Here is a 20270-nt window from a genome sequence, read left to right as displayed (position 1 = left end):
GCCAACAGAGAAAAACAAGGCCATTTAGACCAACAAAAGAACAGTGGGCTCAAACCTTTGCAACATTACTAACTCAATTTCCTTGCCATCTTGAGCATCAACAAGGATGAAGCAATGAAACTCCTAAGAGTTGCAGGTATCACCCTCAACTCTTAACTCAATTATCTTGCAGGGATAGGAACTTGAGTCAGGTGACAATCAGCGACTTTGAGAAACCCTGTGCTAGACTATTGTGAATACAACCACCTGAATTACTGCATTGTATAATCAATTGCATTCTTGTTCTTTTTTAATTTCTTCCCCCTCTAATTGTAGGTTTACCTTTCCCCCTTCAATAAAAGGTGTAAGCCTTTGGTGTGGCCCACAAATCAGTGGTCAAAGTTTTTGAATAATGCATGTTTCAGTACACATTTAAGTACATTTACACACATCACTGGCCAAGTGTGGTAATTCTTTTGGTCTTTAACCTTTAAGGCTTGGGAACTATAAAGGGCCACCTGCTTCCATACAAATCTGCCCTGTTGGGGACTCTTGTCCAGGTGTTTAAAGGGACACTGATGGCAACTGACGATGGTGCTTTTTTTGTGGGGACTCCCTGTTTTTTCCCAAACTGACTGGCACCCAGTTTACTTCAAGTATCAGGTCAAACCACCAGCACAATTCTTTGTGCCCAAGCTTTTAGTTTAACAGTGATTATTATGCATTTATTGGTGCTACTAAAGTTTTATGCTGTAGGATTTTATCCAATCAAAGCCTGCAGGCTTATGTTAGGGTAGCAGTGACTTTTTTTTAAAGTGTGTATATACAGGTCGCTTGTTATACATGGATTTTTTATACACGAATTTGACTCAACACAAATGGCCCCCTGCAAATGAGAAATGTGCTGATCCCTGGAGAAGGGGAAAAATGCACCCCTTTAAATTCCAGTTTAAAAAACTGCTCTTTACTGTTGCAGGGAGACAGAAAAATCTGTGGATATGTAGGTTATACCTGTAATCACTTGTATGATTATCTCAAAGCTGATGAGAAGGGCCCTTTAAATTAAAGGAAAACATTTAATAAGCCTTTAAGTCAGGGGTGCTCAATAGGTGGATCGTGATCTACCAGTAGATCGGGAGGCAAAATGAGTAGAATGCGGAGCCCTGTCTCTCCAAACTGTTAATATGTCAGTTTCGTCTAGAGACTAGACAAAACTGACATATTTAGCTGACACTAAACTGACACTGAAACTGACACTTTAGCTGCTCTTCAGGCATGCAGCAACAAAACTGATGAAACTGACTAGACTCCAGCAGGGGCTCCATACATTAAAGGGGGTGTCTGTCAGACGCTTCCTTCCCCCCCCCCCGGTAGATCTCCGGGCCTTGCTGGGTTTCAAAGTAGCTCTCGAGCCAAAAACGTGTGAGCACCCCTGCTTTAAGTGTTTAATAATGCCAGCGACATGCTGACAATCCATCTATCATTCTCTCTTCAGGCTTCACTCCTCTCTTCCGGAGCAGGTGAAAGAAGGCTAAATGGCAGCAATTATCACCTTCTCCATACTTTCGCCCTTGCTGGGGCTCCTGGTAAAGGGAGGGATTGCTGCCTTCTAGTGAAGCCTAAGCTCCTGGAGACTGATTTGACTCTGAATGCATTACAAAGGTCAGCAAGGCTGTTTTTAAATCACCAGAGCAAAAAAACTTTGTTTTTTAAATTGATTTGCTATAGCGTGTTTTTTTGCCATCCATGTGAGTTCTTAGAATGGAACCCTTGTGAATAATGAGACTCAACCTGTATTAAAAAATGAACCCAACATTAAAGAAATGTGTTTTCAATAACACTCAATGGACAATTGTTTTGAGAATTACAAAACAGGAGGATAATTTAAGTGGAAAAAATTAAGGAGAGACACTTCATTTCCAGTGGTATTTCAATACATTTACCAGGAAAATTACATTCAAACACAGTATGAACGTAAGGACCAGCCAGTATGTTATTTACCACATCAACCTCATCTCCTCTTTGGCAATAACTTCTTTTAAATACTACAAACATTTTCCCAGTAAAAATTAAGCCACAAAGTAACTTTCCTTAAAGTATCTTTCACTAAACCTTATTTTAAAGAAGTAGTATCTATTGAAGCAACACACTTGAATTCTCTTTAAATAACTATAGTACTAAGTACTATAGTACTTAGAAAACAAAAATGGTGGTAGCTTGATGAACCGGGGCTATATGGTTTTCAAGTTTTAGAAGCCATTATCATTCTTGGATAGTTATTGTGCAGTTATTGTGCAATATGACTAAATGTCATATTGCAATCTCATGATGGACCAGAGGATCATGTGTGCAGCTTTCCATGTTGCAAATGCCATTCACAAAGTGTACCTTGTGTGACAAAAAGTTGGAAATGTCCTGAGAAAAAAATGCAGGATGTTATTTGTAAAGCGATACAGAGGATGATCTTCTGCAGCCATCAAGCAACAGAACTCCTGAAAAAGGGATTTGTTCTAGTTTGGTAGAAAATTAAACAGCGTGTTTTAAAGTGGTGAAAAATATGATGTTCAGGTTAGTCTGATCATCAGGATGCTCCACCTCAAAGACAATGGAGAACAAACAAAATGGAGGGAAAACATTGAAGATACAGGTTTAGTGATAAATATAATCTGATGCGGAAAAGTTAAACACAGTGTCCAGCTGTGGGTTAAAAATGGGATCCTGGCCTGGACTGCATGGTAAACTAACAGAAGGGTATGAATCTGATTATTAGCTGCACTTCCTTGGCACTGGTAAAGATGAGAGGAAAAGCATGAAGGTGATACATGGAGAACATCTGGAGTTGTAAATGAAGACTTCTGTTTCCCTGAGCATCAGCAATATTTGCTTAAATTCTGAAAATATTTTACTTTCCAAATGCATAAAAGGAATACACAGTATGGAGATGCTTAAAATGAAACTCCACCTTTGTACTTACGATTAAACCAACTTATGAAAATTTACATTCAGAAATGTTAAATTTCACATTCATAACAAAACAGTTTAGCTTACTAGCTTAAATTGCACCACTTTACAAAATTAACAAGTGAATAATGCTTCATTTAAGTTTTTTAAAACACAAGTACCATAAAGCATATAATGTGTATTTCAGCATTTTATCTATTATCAAAATGAATATGGAAAACCCATGATCTGTAGACAGATAAGAACACACTATTATATAAAATCTTGTTGTCAAAAATTATGCAATTTACCTATTGTTTGTGGTACTGGTGGACACTTAAAAAATAAACACAGAGTGACAGTGTTGAAATCCACACTCCTCTCATTAAACATTCAAACCCAAGTTTGGTACAAGAATGTTGCCCAAAAACTTGGGGTGTAATCCAGCTAAGAATGCTTAAACTCCTACTGATTTCAATAGAAGAGATTCAAGCAAGTGCCTAATTCCTCCACTGAAGTCAATAAGAATACTTAAATTGCACTGGATTGTGTCTGATGTGTTATTTAGAAGGGAAAAGTGCTAGCAATATGAATAGTAGTCATTACTTGGAAAAAAAAGATTCTTTACTACAACAGTTATAAAAGTAGGAACATATCCAAAAGAAAGGAACAGACTAAATGTTTGATACACAGATTTCTTATTTTTTCATCCATTTTTCCCACCTGTAGAGATTGGCATAGCACTCCTCTAACCAACCGCCTGCCTGCCCCATTTCTGCTCATGAACTACCAAATGTTGGTTCCAGTCTCACATTTATGACAACGCCTCTCCCTCAAATTAAACCACACTGTAAATAATTATCTCCAGTCCTATGCAATATCTTGAGTAAATATATATACCTGCACAGATGGTTCAGCATAACATTGTAAACTGTTAAAAAAATTAAGTACTTCTAATGCAGCATATTATATATTCATGCATTTAAATGCACACAATCTTTAAAAATCTTACAGCAAAATTTGGGGTCCCATTCAGCAGTTGTACAAGGCAAGGATGACTTAAAAAGCAGCCTAATGATAGTTCTCAAGTAAAAAGTTTCCTTCATAGTTTTCAAAGAGCGATTCTTCTGTAAATTCTATCCCATTATATAGCTCAGTCCTAAGGATATGTTCAGTAGTAAAATGTAATTCCCATTTAGTTCAGCGAAACCTACTTCCTTGTAAATAAGTTAGGTTTCCAGTATTAGTTTAGGATACATAATGGATAGAATGTATACAGCACACTATTTTCTAACAGAAAAGTTATTTTATAGCAATGTTTAGAGGTACAAACACTATAACAAAAATGCCTTTAGAAGAGTCTCTATACTTGCCAATCTGTCTAACATGGAACAGTGATTTCTTGATTTTTCCCTTTGAAAAGTTCTACAAACCTGGAAATCTCTTACATAGCCCTATTACATTTATTATATGAGCAAATCAAGTATACATTTACTTTACTTTGAAAGTAGAAAAAACCTTCCCCTTAAATGTGCAAGTTATTATTCTGGTTAACAGAAGGACATGTGTATTCCATATCAGAAAGGAGAAGGAAAATTGAAATGAAATATGTAAATGTTAAGATGTTTTATCTTCATAAATTCTTTCAGTGAAGTTGAACAGTGGTGACCACTTTAGCCTTCTTATCATGGAATCATGTTTTGTAAGTAGACTAACTTTCCATATTTTCTATGAAGTCACGTTCCACACACTCTTCTAGTAACTTCAAGGTCCTTGTGCCACTACCATTGGGACAGTCCATTTCAAGAGATGTTGCGCTATGCGTATTTGGGGATTTGTTGCTTCCTGTTTTGAAAGCACAGCTCAGTATCCTGAAGAATGGCATTAGCTGTGTGATACTTGAAATAGAATGAAGGTCCAAAAGAGGAAAATCATAGTTTTTTGTTCTTCTTTCATTGGTATTTTGTTCCTGTAAGAACCATATGAAATTGATGGTTAATACATATTTGCAGGAAGTATACAATGAAGCTGAACTATGGGCTAGATACTATTGTTCATTTACTACATTAGCCCCTAGTCAACTAAGATTTGTAGAAACAATTGATTCTTCAACAAATCACTGCACACTCATTGCTTGTGGCTTGTTTTCACTTATTTAAGCCCAAATCCTAACCAACTTTCCAGCGCTGGCAAAGCTGTGCCAATGGGACATGTGCTGCATCCTGCAGTTGGGTGAGGCCTCCTCAAAATAAGGGAATGTTTGTTCCCTTCCATCCGAGTTGCATTGCCCTTATGTCAGTGCTGGGAAGTGGATTAGGACTGCACCCTTAGCCTTGCATTTTAATGTCACTTTTCTACGGTATAAAGTCCCCCTCCTCTTGCAACACTTTATTTTGAGTGTTTGAATGTATAAATGTTTGCATGTCTTCCGCAATGCAGGTATTAGGCTATCGACCTGTACTGGACGGATTGCATTCCTTCTGAAGGAACAGGTGTGCAGCCTGGGGGTCTTCTGGATCCACAGCTTCTCCTGGATGCCAAGCACTATGATCAGGAAGTCTCTGCCCAGCTTTGGCTTGTGGGCTGGCTACAGTCACACCTGTGTCAGTCAGATCTGGCTACTGTAGTTCATGCCTTGGTGACATCCCATTTAGACTACTGTAACACACTCTACATGCTGCTGCCCCTTAAGATGGTTCAGAAAGTGCAGCTAGTACAGAATGTGGTGGCTTGTGTGGTCACAGGGGCTCAGTGGCTTGACTCAGTTGAGCCTTTGCTCTGGTAGCTACAATGACTACCCATTCATTTCTGGGTCCAATTCAAGGTGCTGATTCTTACCTTTAAAGCCCTATATGACTGGGACCTTGTTATTTGAGGGACCGCCTACTCCCATATAATTCTGCTCACTCTCTTAGATCATCGGAGACGGCCCTGTTGAGAGTGCCATTGCTGGGAGAAGTTAAGGATTGGCTTGTTTTAATCGTGTATTTACATGTTTGTTCAGCTTGTTATATATTGTTTATTTACTCCTGAATGAAATCAATGGATCTCTGAGCAAGATCACTGCTCCCTAAGATCTGAATCATGGTACCTGTTAGAACCAAAGTCTCACCATCTTGCCAGAATAGACAAAAATAGAATCTGTGTTCATCACTATGAGCCTGAAATAAAAAACATCTGCTGATTGTCTGCCTGAGAGTCTTTTGCGGAAGCAGGATTGACACAGTGTCGCAAACATACATTGCATGCATTTTTTTAAAAACGTCAACAGCCTTTTAATTTTTGACACATTTCCAAGATTGCAGGAAGAGCTGAAGAAAGGAGATAAGGTGAAACTGGAGAAGATAAAACCAGGATATGCTGCAAAAGCTTCTTGTAAGCTAAAGCAGAGTTTTGCCTTATGCAAGGTCAGGAGATGGGAAGCAAGGGCTAAGAAAGAGAAACTGCAATTTCGCTCAAGCTGTAGTGGAAAATTCCAGACCAGAGACTCCCTCCCAACAGGGCTAGAGGAGCCAATTAAGAGACTATTACAGCAAAGAGCAACTCCCTGAGAGTTTAAAAGACAAGATGCTTAAAAAAAACAAAAAAAACAGGCAGAGATCCCAATAGCTGGCTGTTCCTGGGGTAGTCACATCATTCAAGTGCATATCTTTGGCTAGCCTGGTGTGTAAGAAGGCATGTGTGTGAGTTAGAGAGTACCTATTCTGCTTTAATAAAGCACTGTAGGTTGGCTCTTTACTGTAATAAAAAAAACTGGTTTATGTTTATGGTTTAAAAAACTGGTTTATGTTTGTATCACTGTCTAGAGGTGACTTATTCCCCATACAGGAGATAAGATTCTACTTTTTGCCTCTTTCCTTTCCCAGCTGGAGTGGGTGGCCCTGATCACCCCTTCTGCTTCTCCCCTCAAGGCAGACTCCATGTGGCCCTGGGCCTGTTTTGAACCTAAACCCGCATCCTAGACACCTCCCTCCCAATCCTGCTATAAGGTCCAAGGCCTGCACCACCCCATTCCTCAACTCCCTGGCCTAATACGTAAAGGGGTATTATTATTAATTATTATTAACAGTATTTATATACCGCTTTTCAACTAAAAGTTCACAAAGCGGTTTACAGAGAAAAATCAAATAACTAAATGGCTCCCTGTCCCAAGGGCTCACAATCTAAAAAAATGCAAATCAATACCAGCAGATAGTCACTAGAACAGACAGTGCTGGGGTGAGGTGGGCCAGTTACTCTCCCCCTGCTAAAAAAAGGAGCACCCACTTGAAAAAGTGCCTCTTACCCAATTAGCAAGGGGGTAGGTCTGGACTGCAGTGACTTTCCTTTGTGAAGTGTCATCGGTACAGTGCAGTACAGCAGCACAAAAGTAAAGCATTCAGAATGCTACCTAACACTCAAATTGCAGTTCGTTAAATGAAATTGTTAAATGAAATTTTTTCTCCTCACTGTTCCCTCTGTGGGAGAAATAAGGTATATTTCTTATAAAAACACAGGCCTACAAAATTGAGGGTCTGAAACGTTTTTCCCAAACTTTATGGTGGTTTGATATGAATTTGGGGTGCCAATTCCAAAAATGGCATCCATTTTGCCCTCTCACATCTAGTTTGGGAGATATAATATAGCCTCTTTAGTGAATGGTTCAAGGAAGCTGCTTGAACCATTCACTAAAGAGGCTATATTATAATCTCCCAAACTAGATGTGAGAGGGCAAAACGGATGCCATTTTTGGAATCGGCACCCCAAATATACCCAGGAATTGGTGTAACGTTTAAGGAAGCAAAATGTGTGTTGGGGCCTGTGAAATCTTATTTTTCTGTGTATCATACATTCAGGCTGCCATGTTGAAATATGTGAACTACTGACCTCAGCTACTGACTTCCTAAGAACCCTGTGGACTGGGGTCTGGACTTGGCCAGAGACTGAGCAACTATTCATTCATGGATATTTCCTACTTCCCTTCTGCCCATAATCCTTTTGGCTTTTTCTTTTATCTATTGCTCATTTTTTAAAATGCTGTACCTCTCTATATATAATCTCACCTCTTTGCCTCATTACCTAATTACCCATATGTTTAATTACATTTCTGTCACATGTAGAAGAATTAAGTTTTACATGTTGAGAGTTTCCCTTGTATGCAGGCCCTGCCAATTAAAAGGTAGAAGTAAGTTCCATGTAACCAATCGCTTTTGAGCATATGGGAAGAAAGCCCTTATTTTATTGCTTCTAAAAGATCTCGTACTTATAGAACAGGGGTGCCCAAACCCCGGCCCTGGGGCCACTTGCGGCCCTCGAGGCCTCTCAATGTGGCCCTCAGGGAGCCCCCAGTCTCCAATGAGTCTCTGGCCCTCTGGAGCTTTGTTGGAGCCCACACTGGCCCGATGCAACTGCTCTCAGAGTGAGGGCAACTGTTTGACCTCTCACATTCGCTGTGGGCTGAGGGCTCCCTCCACTGCTTGTTGTTTCATGTCGTATAATTCTATAATTCTTTCTATCAGTGATAATATAAGTATAATTATAAGATAATATAATTATAATATAAGTATAATTCTTTCTATCAGTGATGCAGTAGCGCAGCAAAGGAAAGGCCAGCCTAGCTTTGTGCACGGCCTTTTATAGGCCTTGAGCTATTGCAAGACCTTCATTCATTCATATAAGTTCATCTTTAATATATTCATTTATGTAAACGCATGTAAATTTATTCAAATTTTAAATGTAAATTAATTACATAAGAACATAAGAACATAAGAACAGCCCCACTGGATCAGGCCATAGGCCCATCTAGTCCAGCTTCCTGTATCTCACAGCGGCCCACCAAATGCCCCAGGGAGCACACCAGATAACAAGAGACCTCGTCCTGGTGCTCTCCCCTACATCTGGCATTCTGACTTAACCCATTCCTAAAATCAGGAGGTTGCGCATACACATCATGGCTTGTACCCCATAATGGATTTTTCCTCCAGAAACTCGTCCAATCCCCTTTTAAAGGCGTCTAGGCTAGACGCCAGCACCACATCCTGTGGCAAGGAGTTCCACAGACTGACCACGCGCTGAGTAAAGAAATATTTTCTTTTGTCTGTCCTAACCCGCCCAACACTCAATTTTAGTGGATGTCCCCTGGTTCTGGTATTATGTGAGAGTGTAAAGAGCATCTCCCTATCCACTCTGTCCATCCCCTGCATAATTTTGTATGTCTCAATCATGTCCCCCCTCAAGCGTCTCTTTTCTAGGCTGAAGAGGCCCAAACGCCGTAGCCTTTCCTCATAAGGAAGGTGCCCCAGCCCCGTAATCAGCTTAGTCGCTCTCTTTTGCACCTTTTCCATTTCCACTATGTCTTTTTTGAGATGCGGCGACCAGAACTGGACACAATACTCCAGGTGTGCCTGGAGTATTCTCCCTCCCCGGCCCCTGACACAGTGTCAGAAAGATAATGTGGCCCTCCTGCCAAAAACTTTGGACACCCCTGCTATAGAATTTGGTGCAACAACTTATCAGACTTACCTCACATTATGGGAACCATGTCCAAGAGCACTCTTAAATGAATGGATCAATTTTCTTTCTTCAGTCTATTATTATTATTATTAATCTGATGCCTCCTTACTATTGCTGCTAAGATCCTGTATGTAGCATAGCTGTGCAAGTGTCAGACATTTATTGGATAATGCTCATGACACCACAACATGTTATTCCTCCCAGCTTATTCATATGAAACCATTGTTTTTAAAAATATTGTTTTAGTTTCATTTTCTTTTCCTAGGTTAACATGCACATCAATGCAACAATAAGTTCCTAGGTTAACATGCACATCAATGCAACAATAAGTCCCACTGTGTTCAATAGAGTTTATACTCAGATAAACATAAAGAATTGCAGCTGTGGTACAGCAACACTCATCGCTTTGTTTTTCCTTTTTTTTAAAAAAACAAAACAACAAACTTTGTTTGATTTATAAAACATGTTTTATAATGATTTATAAAATGTGTTCCATTCTGATCGTTGAAGGGTATATACTTGTGCTCTCCAACAATGGAGTGCACGTCTCTCTACTTTATAAAAAGTAGGTGAAGAGGTTATTGCCCCTCACCAAAGATACCTATTTTTACTGAGCAGATTCTCTCTGGATACACTAAGCATTGCATCACAGGTAAAGTTCCTCATTTCACTAAAACAGAACAAAAACCTTGCCTGAACAAGCTCTGGGTTTCTGAAGTGCCTCTAGCCTGTTAAACTACAGTCTTAATAAATGGCACCATCTTCCCTCCTGTGCACACTGCTCACAAAGCTGCACACACAGGAGAATTGATCTGTGAATCATTACAGACCAACCATCCCTTTTGCTTTGACTGGACACGTGTTGTGCCAAATGCACTGCTATTTGGTGGCCTATTAATCTAAAATGGAAGCCCATGAGCACCTCCCACAGAAAGATCTAGTTGTCCTTCCCAGGCACACACAAGTATAAAGCATAAATCTGGATCTTCCTAGGGAAGGCATGCTGGAACTTGCACTAACAGTAATGTTTGCTTCCAGTACTATGAGCATCCTGGGAGTCTGGAAATCTAAGAAAGTTTCAAATGTAGCCTAGATGAACAATGAATATTAAACAGATCTGAAAGTTAAGTTTACAATTTACCCCATATTTCAGCTTCAGTAAATCCATGATTCTAACAATGTGTGGTTTGCATTCTTGGTGGTTTTCTAAAACATCTGAGGTCATGTTGTAAGCCTGGGTGTCCACTTCTGGGATGAATGCCCATCTGTACCTGAAAATTTTTTTTGAGATAAAAGTTATTTTTTCTTTTCAAAAACTGGAAATACTCCTGTCCTGTTAAATTAATAAATTTTCTGCAGTGTTTCTCAAACTGTGGGTCAGGACCCACCAGGTGGGTCGTGAGCCAATTTCAGGTGGGTCCCCATTCATTTCAATATTTTATTTTTTTAATATGTTAGACTTGATACTCCATGGTATGTGCCTGCATCTGGTGAAATGTTACAGACCTGTACTTTTAACAGGCTACTTTGTATATGCTTTAAACAACGATAGTAACTAGATTGCAGCCTAGGATTGTTATAATGGTCCTACTTGATGATGTCACTTCCTGTCATGACAGCACTTCCGGTGAGTGCTAAAAGTTTGAGAACCACTTATCTATAGTATGAAGAGAATAACTGCCTTACCATTAGAAAGGTTAGTAAAAATGAACAATGAACCTGAACAATGGTGTTCTTTTATTGCCATCATTGAAGTTGTGATTAAGCAGTTTATCTTATGCTCCTTTTGTCATTAAGTTTTATTGTTTTACTTGCATTATGCTTTATTTTCTGAAAGCTGCCTGATGAATTCTGTCCCAAATTGAAATCACTCAAAAAACTTAAATAGTAGTACTAATAAATCATAGTTTATAAAGGATATTAATACTCTTCTGGATCTCCAAACTGAAGTTAGCAAAAAACACAGCATACTGATACACACTGCCCTTGATAAACTAAAATTTGGTCGCTTTGCTGTTCTGAACAAGTTTTCATAAAGGTTCTACTTTTTGTTGAACCTTTGTTCAACAAATTTGTTGTTGTTTGTTTGTTTGTTTAAACAAATGTAAGTGATCTTGGGGATGCATCAGCACACTATTCTCAAGAATGAGGACTGTTATACACACTGCCTTATTTGCATATGCAGGAAAACGATTGGTGTACGTAACAAAATTGTTACTATACATGCTAGATGGACAAAAATATAGGATATGCTGCGAGACCACACAGTGACAAGCACACTATTTTCCATGGTGTAATATGTGTAGACTTAAAAATTCTAAAGAATACATTTTGGCAGTGCAATCCAATGCATGCCGACTGCAAAGTAAGCACCACTGAGTTAAACAGAACTTAACAGCCAAATGCTTATAGGACATTAACCTCAGTGTTAACTACAAACAGTTGATCTATACATTGCTAACATTACTAGCTATTTAACTGTAAGTCATAAATTTAGCTACAACCAAATTCCACTGAAATCGTGGATCTGTGCAGAATAAATTTTCTATGGCCTTTATTTACATTATGGAGGAGTATCTTCATTTCATGGAACTGTCAGCTAGAGACTGTGTCAGTCTGTCCACAGATTGGCCTTTATCTTCTTGTGGTTTTCTGACCCCAGAGCCTCACTGACTGCCATTAGAATAAAAATAACCACACTTACATTTGAAATAACTGCATCTTGTCAGGTGGAAAAGAAAGTGCAGTGTCCAAGAATTTGCAAGCTGATAAATACAAGGTCAGTTCATTCGGATGTATGTCGCCAAGTAATGGACCATTGACTTCCAATGAGCCTTTCTGTTTGATTATTTTGCTACTGCTTCTGTGAGATTAAGAAATTAAGGAAAGGAGGCATTTAAACACAAGAACTACCAACCTACCTATGTTTTATTAATGAGAATAGAAACCCTTTTAAAAATGCAAACAAATAGCACTCGGTTAGGGGAAACCACAAAACTACATGCAAATGTCTATGACTTATGGGGCGATGTGCATCCAGCTCCAGGGGAACACATAGCTGAAGAGAAATTTTTAAAAAGTTGCAGCGGGGGAAAGGGTTACACAGCCCCACATTCAAAGTCACAGTCTCTGCAGATTTAGAGCTAAAATGTATCAGAAATGCTAGATACAAATGAGCAACTTCTGGCAAAACTTGGGAGAAACTCTGGAAACATGGTTCCCAAGGTCAGGTTTTGTCCCAACAGTGTGCAAGTACTTAGCTTTCCTTTCTCCAGTGCAAGTTAATAGCTGCTATTTACCATCAAGGAAAAAGTAAAACATTGCACTTGGGAACACTGTCATGCAAGGCTAAAACTGCATCAGACAAATGCCCTGCACCCCATGCCTGCCTGCAAGTACCCTGGCCTACCAACCACCTGCCAGCTCTAACCAGCTGCCCCAACCTCTTCTTCTAAGTTCGCCATAGGGGGAACAGCTATTTGTGTCTCAAACGAAGTGAGTTGTCCAAGTGCTTGTCATGAACTAAGATCAGTGCCAGTTAGTAAATTACACTAACTGGATGTTTTCAAGCCAATGGACATTTAGACCTCATAGTTTAACTGCATACTAGATAGTTGTCCATTGCTTTCAGATAAATAAAACTACGACTCTTCCATTTATTAAAGCCTAGTACTTAGTTGGAATAAAAAAATACACTGAGACCTCCATTGAGTTATATTCACTGATTAGTCATCGCTTGCAGCAGAGCTTCAGTTGGATCAAAAAGAAATAGGACAATATTGTCTGCACCTACTTTAACTATGTGACATTTATCCCTCACTTGCCACTGCTGAATTTAGAGTGGCATCTTTATTTGAAACCTTTAGCAGACCTTGGAACCTTTAGCAGTATGAAAGGCAGTAGAGACAAAGAACATCCCTGCTTGGTTCCTCCATTTAAACTAACAAGATCAGAAAATAAAGAATTGGAACAAATAGTGGCCTTTGCATCAGCATAGAGAATATATAAACTTCTCTCCCATTGGCATTTTTTCATGCAGGTGAAAAAGTCACCCTGTCAAAGGTTTTGTGTGCCCCAAACAGCTAAAATACACCCAAAACCTTATGAACTGAATCAGCTGTCTGATGGCCAGGATGAATCTGCCAAAAACCTATTCAACCTAGCTGCCATATTCAACCTAGCTGCCTTAATAGCTAAGAAAAATGTCCTAGCTTGGCTGAGCTAGGTGATGTGTTGGGTGATAGGATTGCAGCCCTAGAGTCCTAACCACACTTTCCTGTGAGTAAGCCCCATTGAACAAAATAGGACTTACTTCTGAGTAGACCTGGTTAGGATTGTGCCTTACATCCTTTGGGTCATAATCCAGCTTAGTATAACTACTATAGAAGACATGTACAGTGCCAAAACTCTAGAAGACCAACTCTATAGAGTAGGAGCATATCAAAGAATTTTTTAAATAAAATTCACCAGATAACCAATCCAATCCTGATGCCCAGTATTACAGTACCATAAATTACAATTAAAAAATTTCCCATTTCTTTAAACTACCATCTTAGCCTCCTGTTTTGTTATCTATTGATTTAACAAATCTTCATGCTTCAAATCTAAAACTTTAGTATTAGAACTGACCAAGAAATGACAGCAATTAGATTAGGCATGTAAGAGGTGTGCAACTGGAGTAAAAGTCAGCAAAAAGATTGATTAGTTTATTATGCATTTGTTTCCATTCCTTCAAGCTGCATATCATGGTCTTTGACTTTTTGCAACTTACTGTATTTGATATGCAAGTAGTTAAGAGTTTTTATTTTGAAATTTATAGTGTCTTTTCCCACATAACATGTGACAATTCAGTTGCCAGTCATCGCATGTTGAGAAATAAAAATAATCTACATGCATATTTCAACCAGCACACTGATTTATCTATACTGACTATTGATGACTTTTGTTCCAACAGTTTTTATTATCTGGGTATAGCTAGGATGGCATCTTAATCAGTGCATTGCTCATGAAAAAGGTAGTGTGACTACAGTCAGCCACAGTCATTGTATCAACCAAGACTGTACACCTTATTCACTTTTGTTACCTATTATGTGCACTAAATAATTCTTACTTTGCTGGTTCCTCCTCCTCAGTTAAATCATCCTCCAATTGTATAAATGTTTGGATCTGGGTGGCGAGGGGATAATGGAGAAGAAGAAAAAAATATATTAGTCTAAGCAGCTATCATGATCCATGGCAGACCTACTAGAATTATTGCTATTATTGCTGTGTTAATATTTATTGCTGCACTGTTGAGGGTGGGCTGAGTAGCAGCTAGTGAGTGGAAAATTATCCAATGTTTTGCATGCCCAATCTCGTCTGATCTTGGAAGCTAAGCAGGGTCAGGCCTGGTTAGTACTTGGATGGGAGACTGCCTGGGAATACCGGGTGCTGTAGGCTTATACCATAGTCTTTTGAGACTGAAGGTTGCTAACCATTTAAAGGACTATATAACAAGGAGTTAGAGTAAACTTGGATAGAGAACAGCAGCTTCTGTTTTCACTGTGAGTGTGGCTCTCTGGGGAGCCGCAGATACCAGCCAGGGGAGCCGCAAAATCCTGGCAAAAAAACTAGCCACCCCAAAAAATGTATAGGATTGTAGCACTAATGGGGAAATGGCCCATTAGGTCAAGAGAGCCGAAAGCTGAAAAAGTTTGGGAACCACTGGTTTGAGGCAATAAGTGCACATTATTCTCCCACCTCTCAATTCTTTGCTACTAGCTAACCAGGTCAGTTAGGCAAGTATAAACAGGATAAGGACTAATGTACCAACCGCAATTATTATTCTATGTAACATCTTTGACAATCCTGTTTATAAATAAAGCACTTCTGCATGCATCTAAGTCTATACTCTCCTAAACACTCTGCTGGTTAGACATGTGGTTGGAGGTGACTGTAACCCTTTAGGACCTCTGAACTTTAAGAGGACAAGAAGTAGTTTTGAATTTTGTTTGCAGTGCAGGACATTGGAATTTGAACTTAAGATCCAGGTCACTGGACTAGGGTTGACAAACTGGGGTCTTTCAACTGGTCTATAAGACTCGTGGGAAAAAGATCAAATTGTAATGAGGTAAAACATCCCATTATGTTTTCCCAAAGAGTCACTTTTTCTTCTAACACAATTAATGTGAATTAATCATAATTCACGGTACATTATGAACAAAGGAAATGTGGACTTATGTGTATTCAAGAGAAAAGATCAATGCTGTTGATAAGTGAGCTTTGTCAAGTTAACTATTAAAAAGAGAAAAATGTGAGGTCAAAGGTTACCATTTTGCTAAAGCTTATTTTGTCCAATTAAATTACAGGTGTGCGCCCCTTAGTGACCTACCAGCTAATGCTGGGATCACAGATGCAACAAGTATGTGGGGTCATGAGGTCGTCAGGAGCGCACACCCCAACGCTCCAAAAGTGAGGGGAGCTCAGCTTCCACTTCTGGAGGGCTGTCTGAACCTCCCAGAGGCAGCGTATGTCTGAGAGCTGCCTCTCCAAGGCTCAGACTGAGGGAAATTGCACCTCTTGCAAATTTACGGCTTCCTCTGTGAAACCGGAAATTGTTCTTGGATGTCTGCTGCCTCTGGGAGGCTCAGACAACCCTCCAGAGGGGAAGGGAGCAGAGCATCGCCTTCCCTGTGGAGGGTTCAGATAGCATCAAGCGCCACTTGACAACGGGGATCACGGTCCCAATCCCTGTTGTTAACTGGCACACGACTGTATTCAGAATTATTACTTACCAGTTCTGTCACCATGATTGGCCATAATGAGGTTAGATGCTGAGGAGAGATTCTTAGCAACAAAACTCTGAAAAAAAGGAACATCTGGGCAGCTACAATGGAAGTCTGTCCAACACGCAGGTTGTCAGTCAGTCGTTCTGGAATAAGTTTAAACAAACACTTCTGTATTAAAATGCAAACTAGCTTAGTGATACTTTCCTAGTTTGAGTATATACTAGAAATTGCACTTCTCTGAAGTGCAATAAATTATCTTGAACCAATGTTAAACTGCCATTTTTGGTAACAAAACCCTTTACTATTTTAACTGATTTATTTGACTTGCTCACATAATAGCCTGTTATCCAACTTTTTTGTTAACCCAGAGGATGTAATGAGATTAGTATCACCATTTCCTGTGGCCCTGATGACTATTCCACCATATCAAATAAGTGTGGCATAATTTAAAAGACTCAGTGTAACTGAGGACTTTGGATTCTAGCATTCTAGATCCCAGTGAATGATTCCATAAAACTGGCATTTACCCAAACGATAAACTTGTTGTGGTTTTCAGAGATGAAACTGTGAGTTATGACTCTATCATAATGAACATGTTGAAACATGTGGAGTGGTGTAGGCACACAAGTAGGATGCAACAGCAGATCTTTACAGATTATTTCTGGTATTGAAGTTCATTTTCTGTCTAAGCAAAACACACTCAGGATGCCAGACATCTTACTAATAGGTGCTGCACAGAACAGAGATGTAACATCAATTAAATAATGGTTCTCTACCAGGGTATAAATATGATTAAACCAGACTTTGCATGCTTCAATTTTTCCCTTTTGAAATTGTTAATCTGGGTTAAAACCTTGGTTTTATGAGCAATGTAACTCACTGTCAGCTTGGAATCTCTGCTTGGCTATGAGTCAATTCACATGCAATGCCAAATATGAGTGTGTTGCTTGCTCATGTTATGCCAAACCGTGAGCAAGCAATACACTCATATGCTCCGGCCCACCGAAAATTCCTATCTTTCATGGCGTTCCTGTTTGAAGTTATATCTAAACCAGCAGTTGACAGTTTGGGTTTGCCCTCCAAACTACGGTTTGCAATTGGAGGACAAATGCAAATTTTAGACTGCCAAGTTAGATGTAAAGGCAAACTACAGTTTGTTATAAGAGGTAGTGAGTAAGCCTGAGGTTTGTTCAAGTACAGCTGAACCCTGGTTTGACATTATGCCTGGATTTGACTTTGTACTTATGTTTGTGTCTATGTAAGTTGATGAACCCTAAGAATGTTAAAGCTTCTACTCGAAAAAGGAAAGCTAGCAATTAACATACAGATTCTGTCAAGTGATTTTTTAAAAAAAGTGAATACACATGCAAAAATACAAAAAACTTTTGGACTTGCTTGTGTGAATCTCTGAACTCTAAGAGACCCCTCAAGTCTGTGCACTCTCCCCCTTTCCCTTCCTCAACTCAACTGCTAAGCCAAAGTGTCAACACTGCAGGTTTGTTAAAGCACAGTTCCATGGACCATCCAAACCAGAACCTGTGCTTTAACTGCAAGTAACAAACCATGATTAAATCATAATTTGAAATAGAATTCCGTTTCAATTGCTGATTTAATCATTATTCATAGCTCACAGTTGGAGCACAGCTCTGTGTTTGGATGAGTCATGGAGCTCATTTAGCCACACCTGATTAAAAAAAATGAGGACAGAGAAGGGAGTGTATGGGCTCAGGCTGCATTCACAATCACTTACTTGGTCATAACAGATGAAAGGTCAGGTATCGTTTTCAATAGTTAAATAATTTGCATCATATCCTTCACTAGATATTTTATTACCTTTGTATAAAGCAATACTATTCAACATTTGTATAGTGTTTTAAGCATTCAAACCATCTCACATGTATTATCTTGATGCACTCCTTACAACAGTGATTGTCAACCTTTTCCATCTCATAGCACACTGACAAGGCACTAAAATTGTCAAGGCACACCATCAGTTTTTTGACAGTTGACAAGGCACACCACACTGCAGGTGGGGGGCTCATATCCCTCAATGGCTCTACTAATAAATGACTCTCCCAACTCCCACGGCACACTTGATCATTTGCAGCACACCAATGAGCTGCGGCACACTGGTTGAAAATTGCTGTCTTATAATAACCCTGTAATGTAAGTATTATTGTTCCCATATTGCAGGAGGAGAGCTGAGGCTGACTTGCCAAAGGCCATGTAGTAAATTTACAGAGCAGTGAGATTTGAATTGGGGAAGTTCTGAGTCACAGTTCAGTCTCTTTGCCACTATGCTAACCATGCACGGTTGCAAAGTTAACACTCACCTTGTATTAAAGGAAGATAAAGGTGATATTGATCAATTTCTCCACTGAAAACAGCAAAGGCTTGACGCTTTAGTAACATTGCTTTTTGCTCAAAACTTGGGAAAAGCTTTAAGGAACTGCTCTGCATGTCTACAATCAAGATCAGAATCCACATTAAGTTGCATCCTTTTATGAAATAAAACAGTCACTATCTAACAGTTTAGCAGATCAGCTGTACAAAGGAACAATAACCAGGTTTATTGCATAGCCATCCCCTGATTTGACTTGCGTAATTTCAACTGTACATAAATGTTTGGGCTGTCGTTTGGAAGGGGGAACAGGAGCCATTAGTGTTCACTGCTCTGTGAACAAAGCAGGAAATGCAGAGCATATTTCTCCCAGCATGCCTAGTGTTTTGACTTTCATCGAAAGCAGGGGCCTCTAAAACCCACAGCAGCCCGCAGTCAGCCTCTATCCAGCCCGCGGCCAGCCTCTGATCCCGAGAAACTTTGGCCCAGTTGCCCAAACACAACCGGAGTTATGCTTGTGGAGTGGGGGAATGGGGGTCAGTTTAAGTTTGTACTTTATTTCTTAGGCTGTGAGGGTGCTTGGAGAAATCCTGGGCATTTGCACCCATTCATTTATTCATTCATCTAAGTTCCATCTCTAATGTATTTAAATTTTATTATTTAATTTTTTTTCCGACCCTCGACACTGCACCAGATATTTGATGTGGCCTTTCAGCCGAAAAGTTTAGAGACCCCTGATCTAAAGAACCTGTCCAGAGGAAAAGAGCTGGGAGATCCTTGGAGCACACCAATCCAGCCCCAGCCTTCCTGGTAGAGGAGGGAACAAGGTGAAAAGGTGGTATTTCTTTTTAAAGGCAGGAAAGCCAGGTTGTATTTCTTCTATGAAGAGAAGAAAGCAAAGCTATCACCTGAGCAATGGAATCCACCTTTCTCTATTAGCACTTCTTCCCTATCACCACCTTTTAGTGCCTTTAATGCAGGTTCACTGTTGCCTGGGGAAGGAGACGTTCTTTGTGAAGAATTTACGACTCCATTTTGAGATGCTCTGGATTTCATCTTATGCAACAGGTCTGTTTCCCCTGTTGCAGACCCCTGAAACAGGCCTGAAACAGACCCCTGAAACAGGTCTGTTTCCCCAGACCTCCCAGGTCTGTTGGGAGGGAAGGCTATAAATTTGGTGTGAGAGGCATCTGGGTTATCAGATTGTTGCAACCTTTCAAATATCTTGGTGCCAAGTGAGGAGGCTGGTAATAGAAACTGTTTTGTGAGAGGCACGAGTTCTCAACTTGTTGTGGCTTTTCAAGGCCACAATGCCGACACTGTTAATTGGGAATCAGTTTCAGCTGAGTTCACTAGTTGGGAGAGAGAGAGAGAGGGTGATCTCTGAGGACTTTTGGAGGTTTTAACTCTTTTTAGTGGGAACCGTCAAGAAGCTGAGAAAAAGATATAAAAACTTACATAACTCAAAGTGACGTTACCTGTTTTGGCCAGCTATAAATTTTGATAGACTTTTTTTTGTAGGTTACTTGCTGTTTGGGCTTCTACAATTAATAGCAGTCTTTTAATCACTGACTTTAGTATTATATGTGATATTTTAATATATTTCGTTTTATTGTTGTTAGCTGCCTTGGGAACATTGCTTCAATGAAAAAGTGAATATAAATTTGTGAAACAAACAAGGCAATAGAAACATTCTCTATCAGTAATGTTAACAGTTTTCCTCTTCTTGATTTGAACTTTGAAATAGTGAA

General features: G+C 39.5%; 1 protein-coding gene across 3 annotated transcripts in view; it reads right to left on the bottom strand.

Annotated features, from left to right (window-relative positions):
* Positions 1-1895: 1895 nt before the first annotated feature.
* The window catches only part of DOP1B (DOP1 leucine zipper like protein B), a 78792-nt gene continuing 60417 nt past the window's right edge, over positions 1896-20270 (bottom strand). For all 3 annotated transcript variants that reach the window (XM_066618902.1, XM_066618901.1, XM_066618903.1), the window contains exons 32-37: positions 18512-18640; positions 16185-16321; positions 14522-14577; positions 12116-12274; positions 10553-10682; positions 1896-4888 (exon numbers count right to left, since the gene is read on the bottom strand). In XM_066618902.1, the coding sequence (XP_066474999.1) occupies positions 4631-4888; positions 10553-10682; positions 12116-12274; positions 14522-14577; positions 16185-16321; positions 18512-18640 (869 nt within the window). In that variant the 3' untranslated portion in view covers positions 1896-4630. The remainder of the gene's footprint in view (positions 4889-10552; positions 10683-12115; positions 12275-14521; positions 14578-16184; positions 16322-18511; positions 18641-20270) is intronic.

Source organism: Tiliqua scincoides, chromosome 3, assembly GCF_035046505.1.
Source record: "Tiliqua scincoides isolate rTilSci1 chromosome 3, rTilSci1.hap2, whole genome shotgun sequence".
Lineage (NCBI taxonomy): Eukaryota > Metazoa > Chordata > Lepidosauria > Squamata > Scincidae > Tiliqua > Tiliqua scincoides.
The sequence above is the reverse complement of the archived record's forward strand: the minus strand, read 5'-3'. Positions and strand labels throughout refer to the sequence as shown.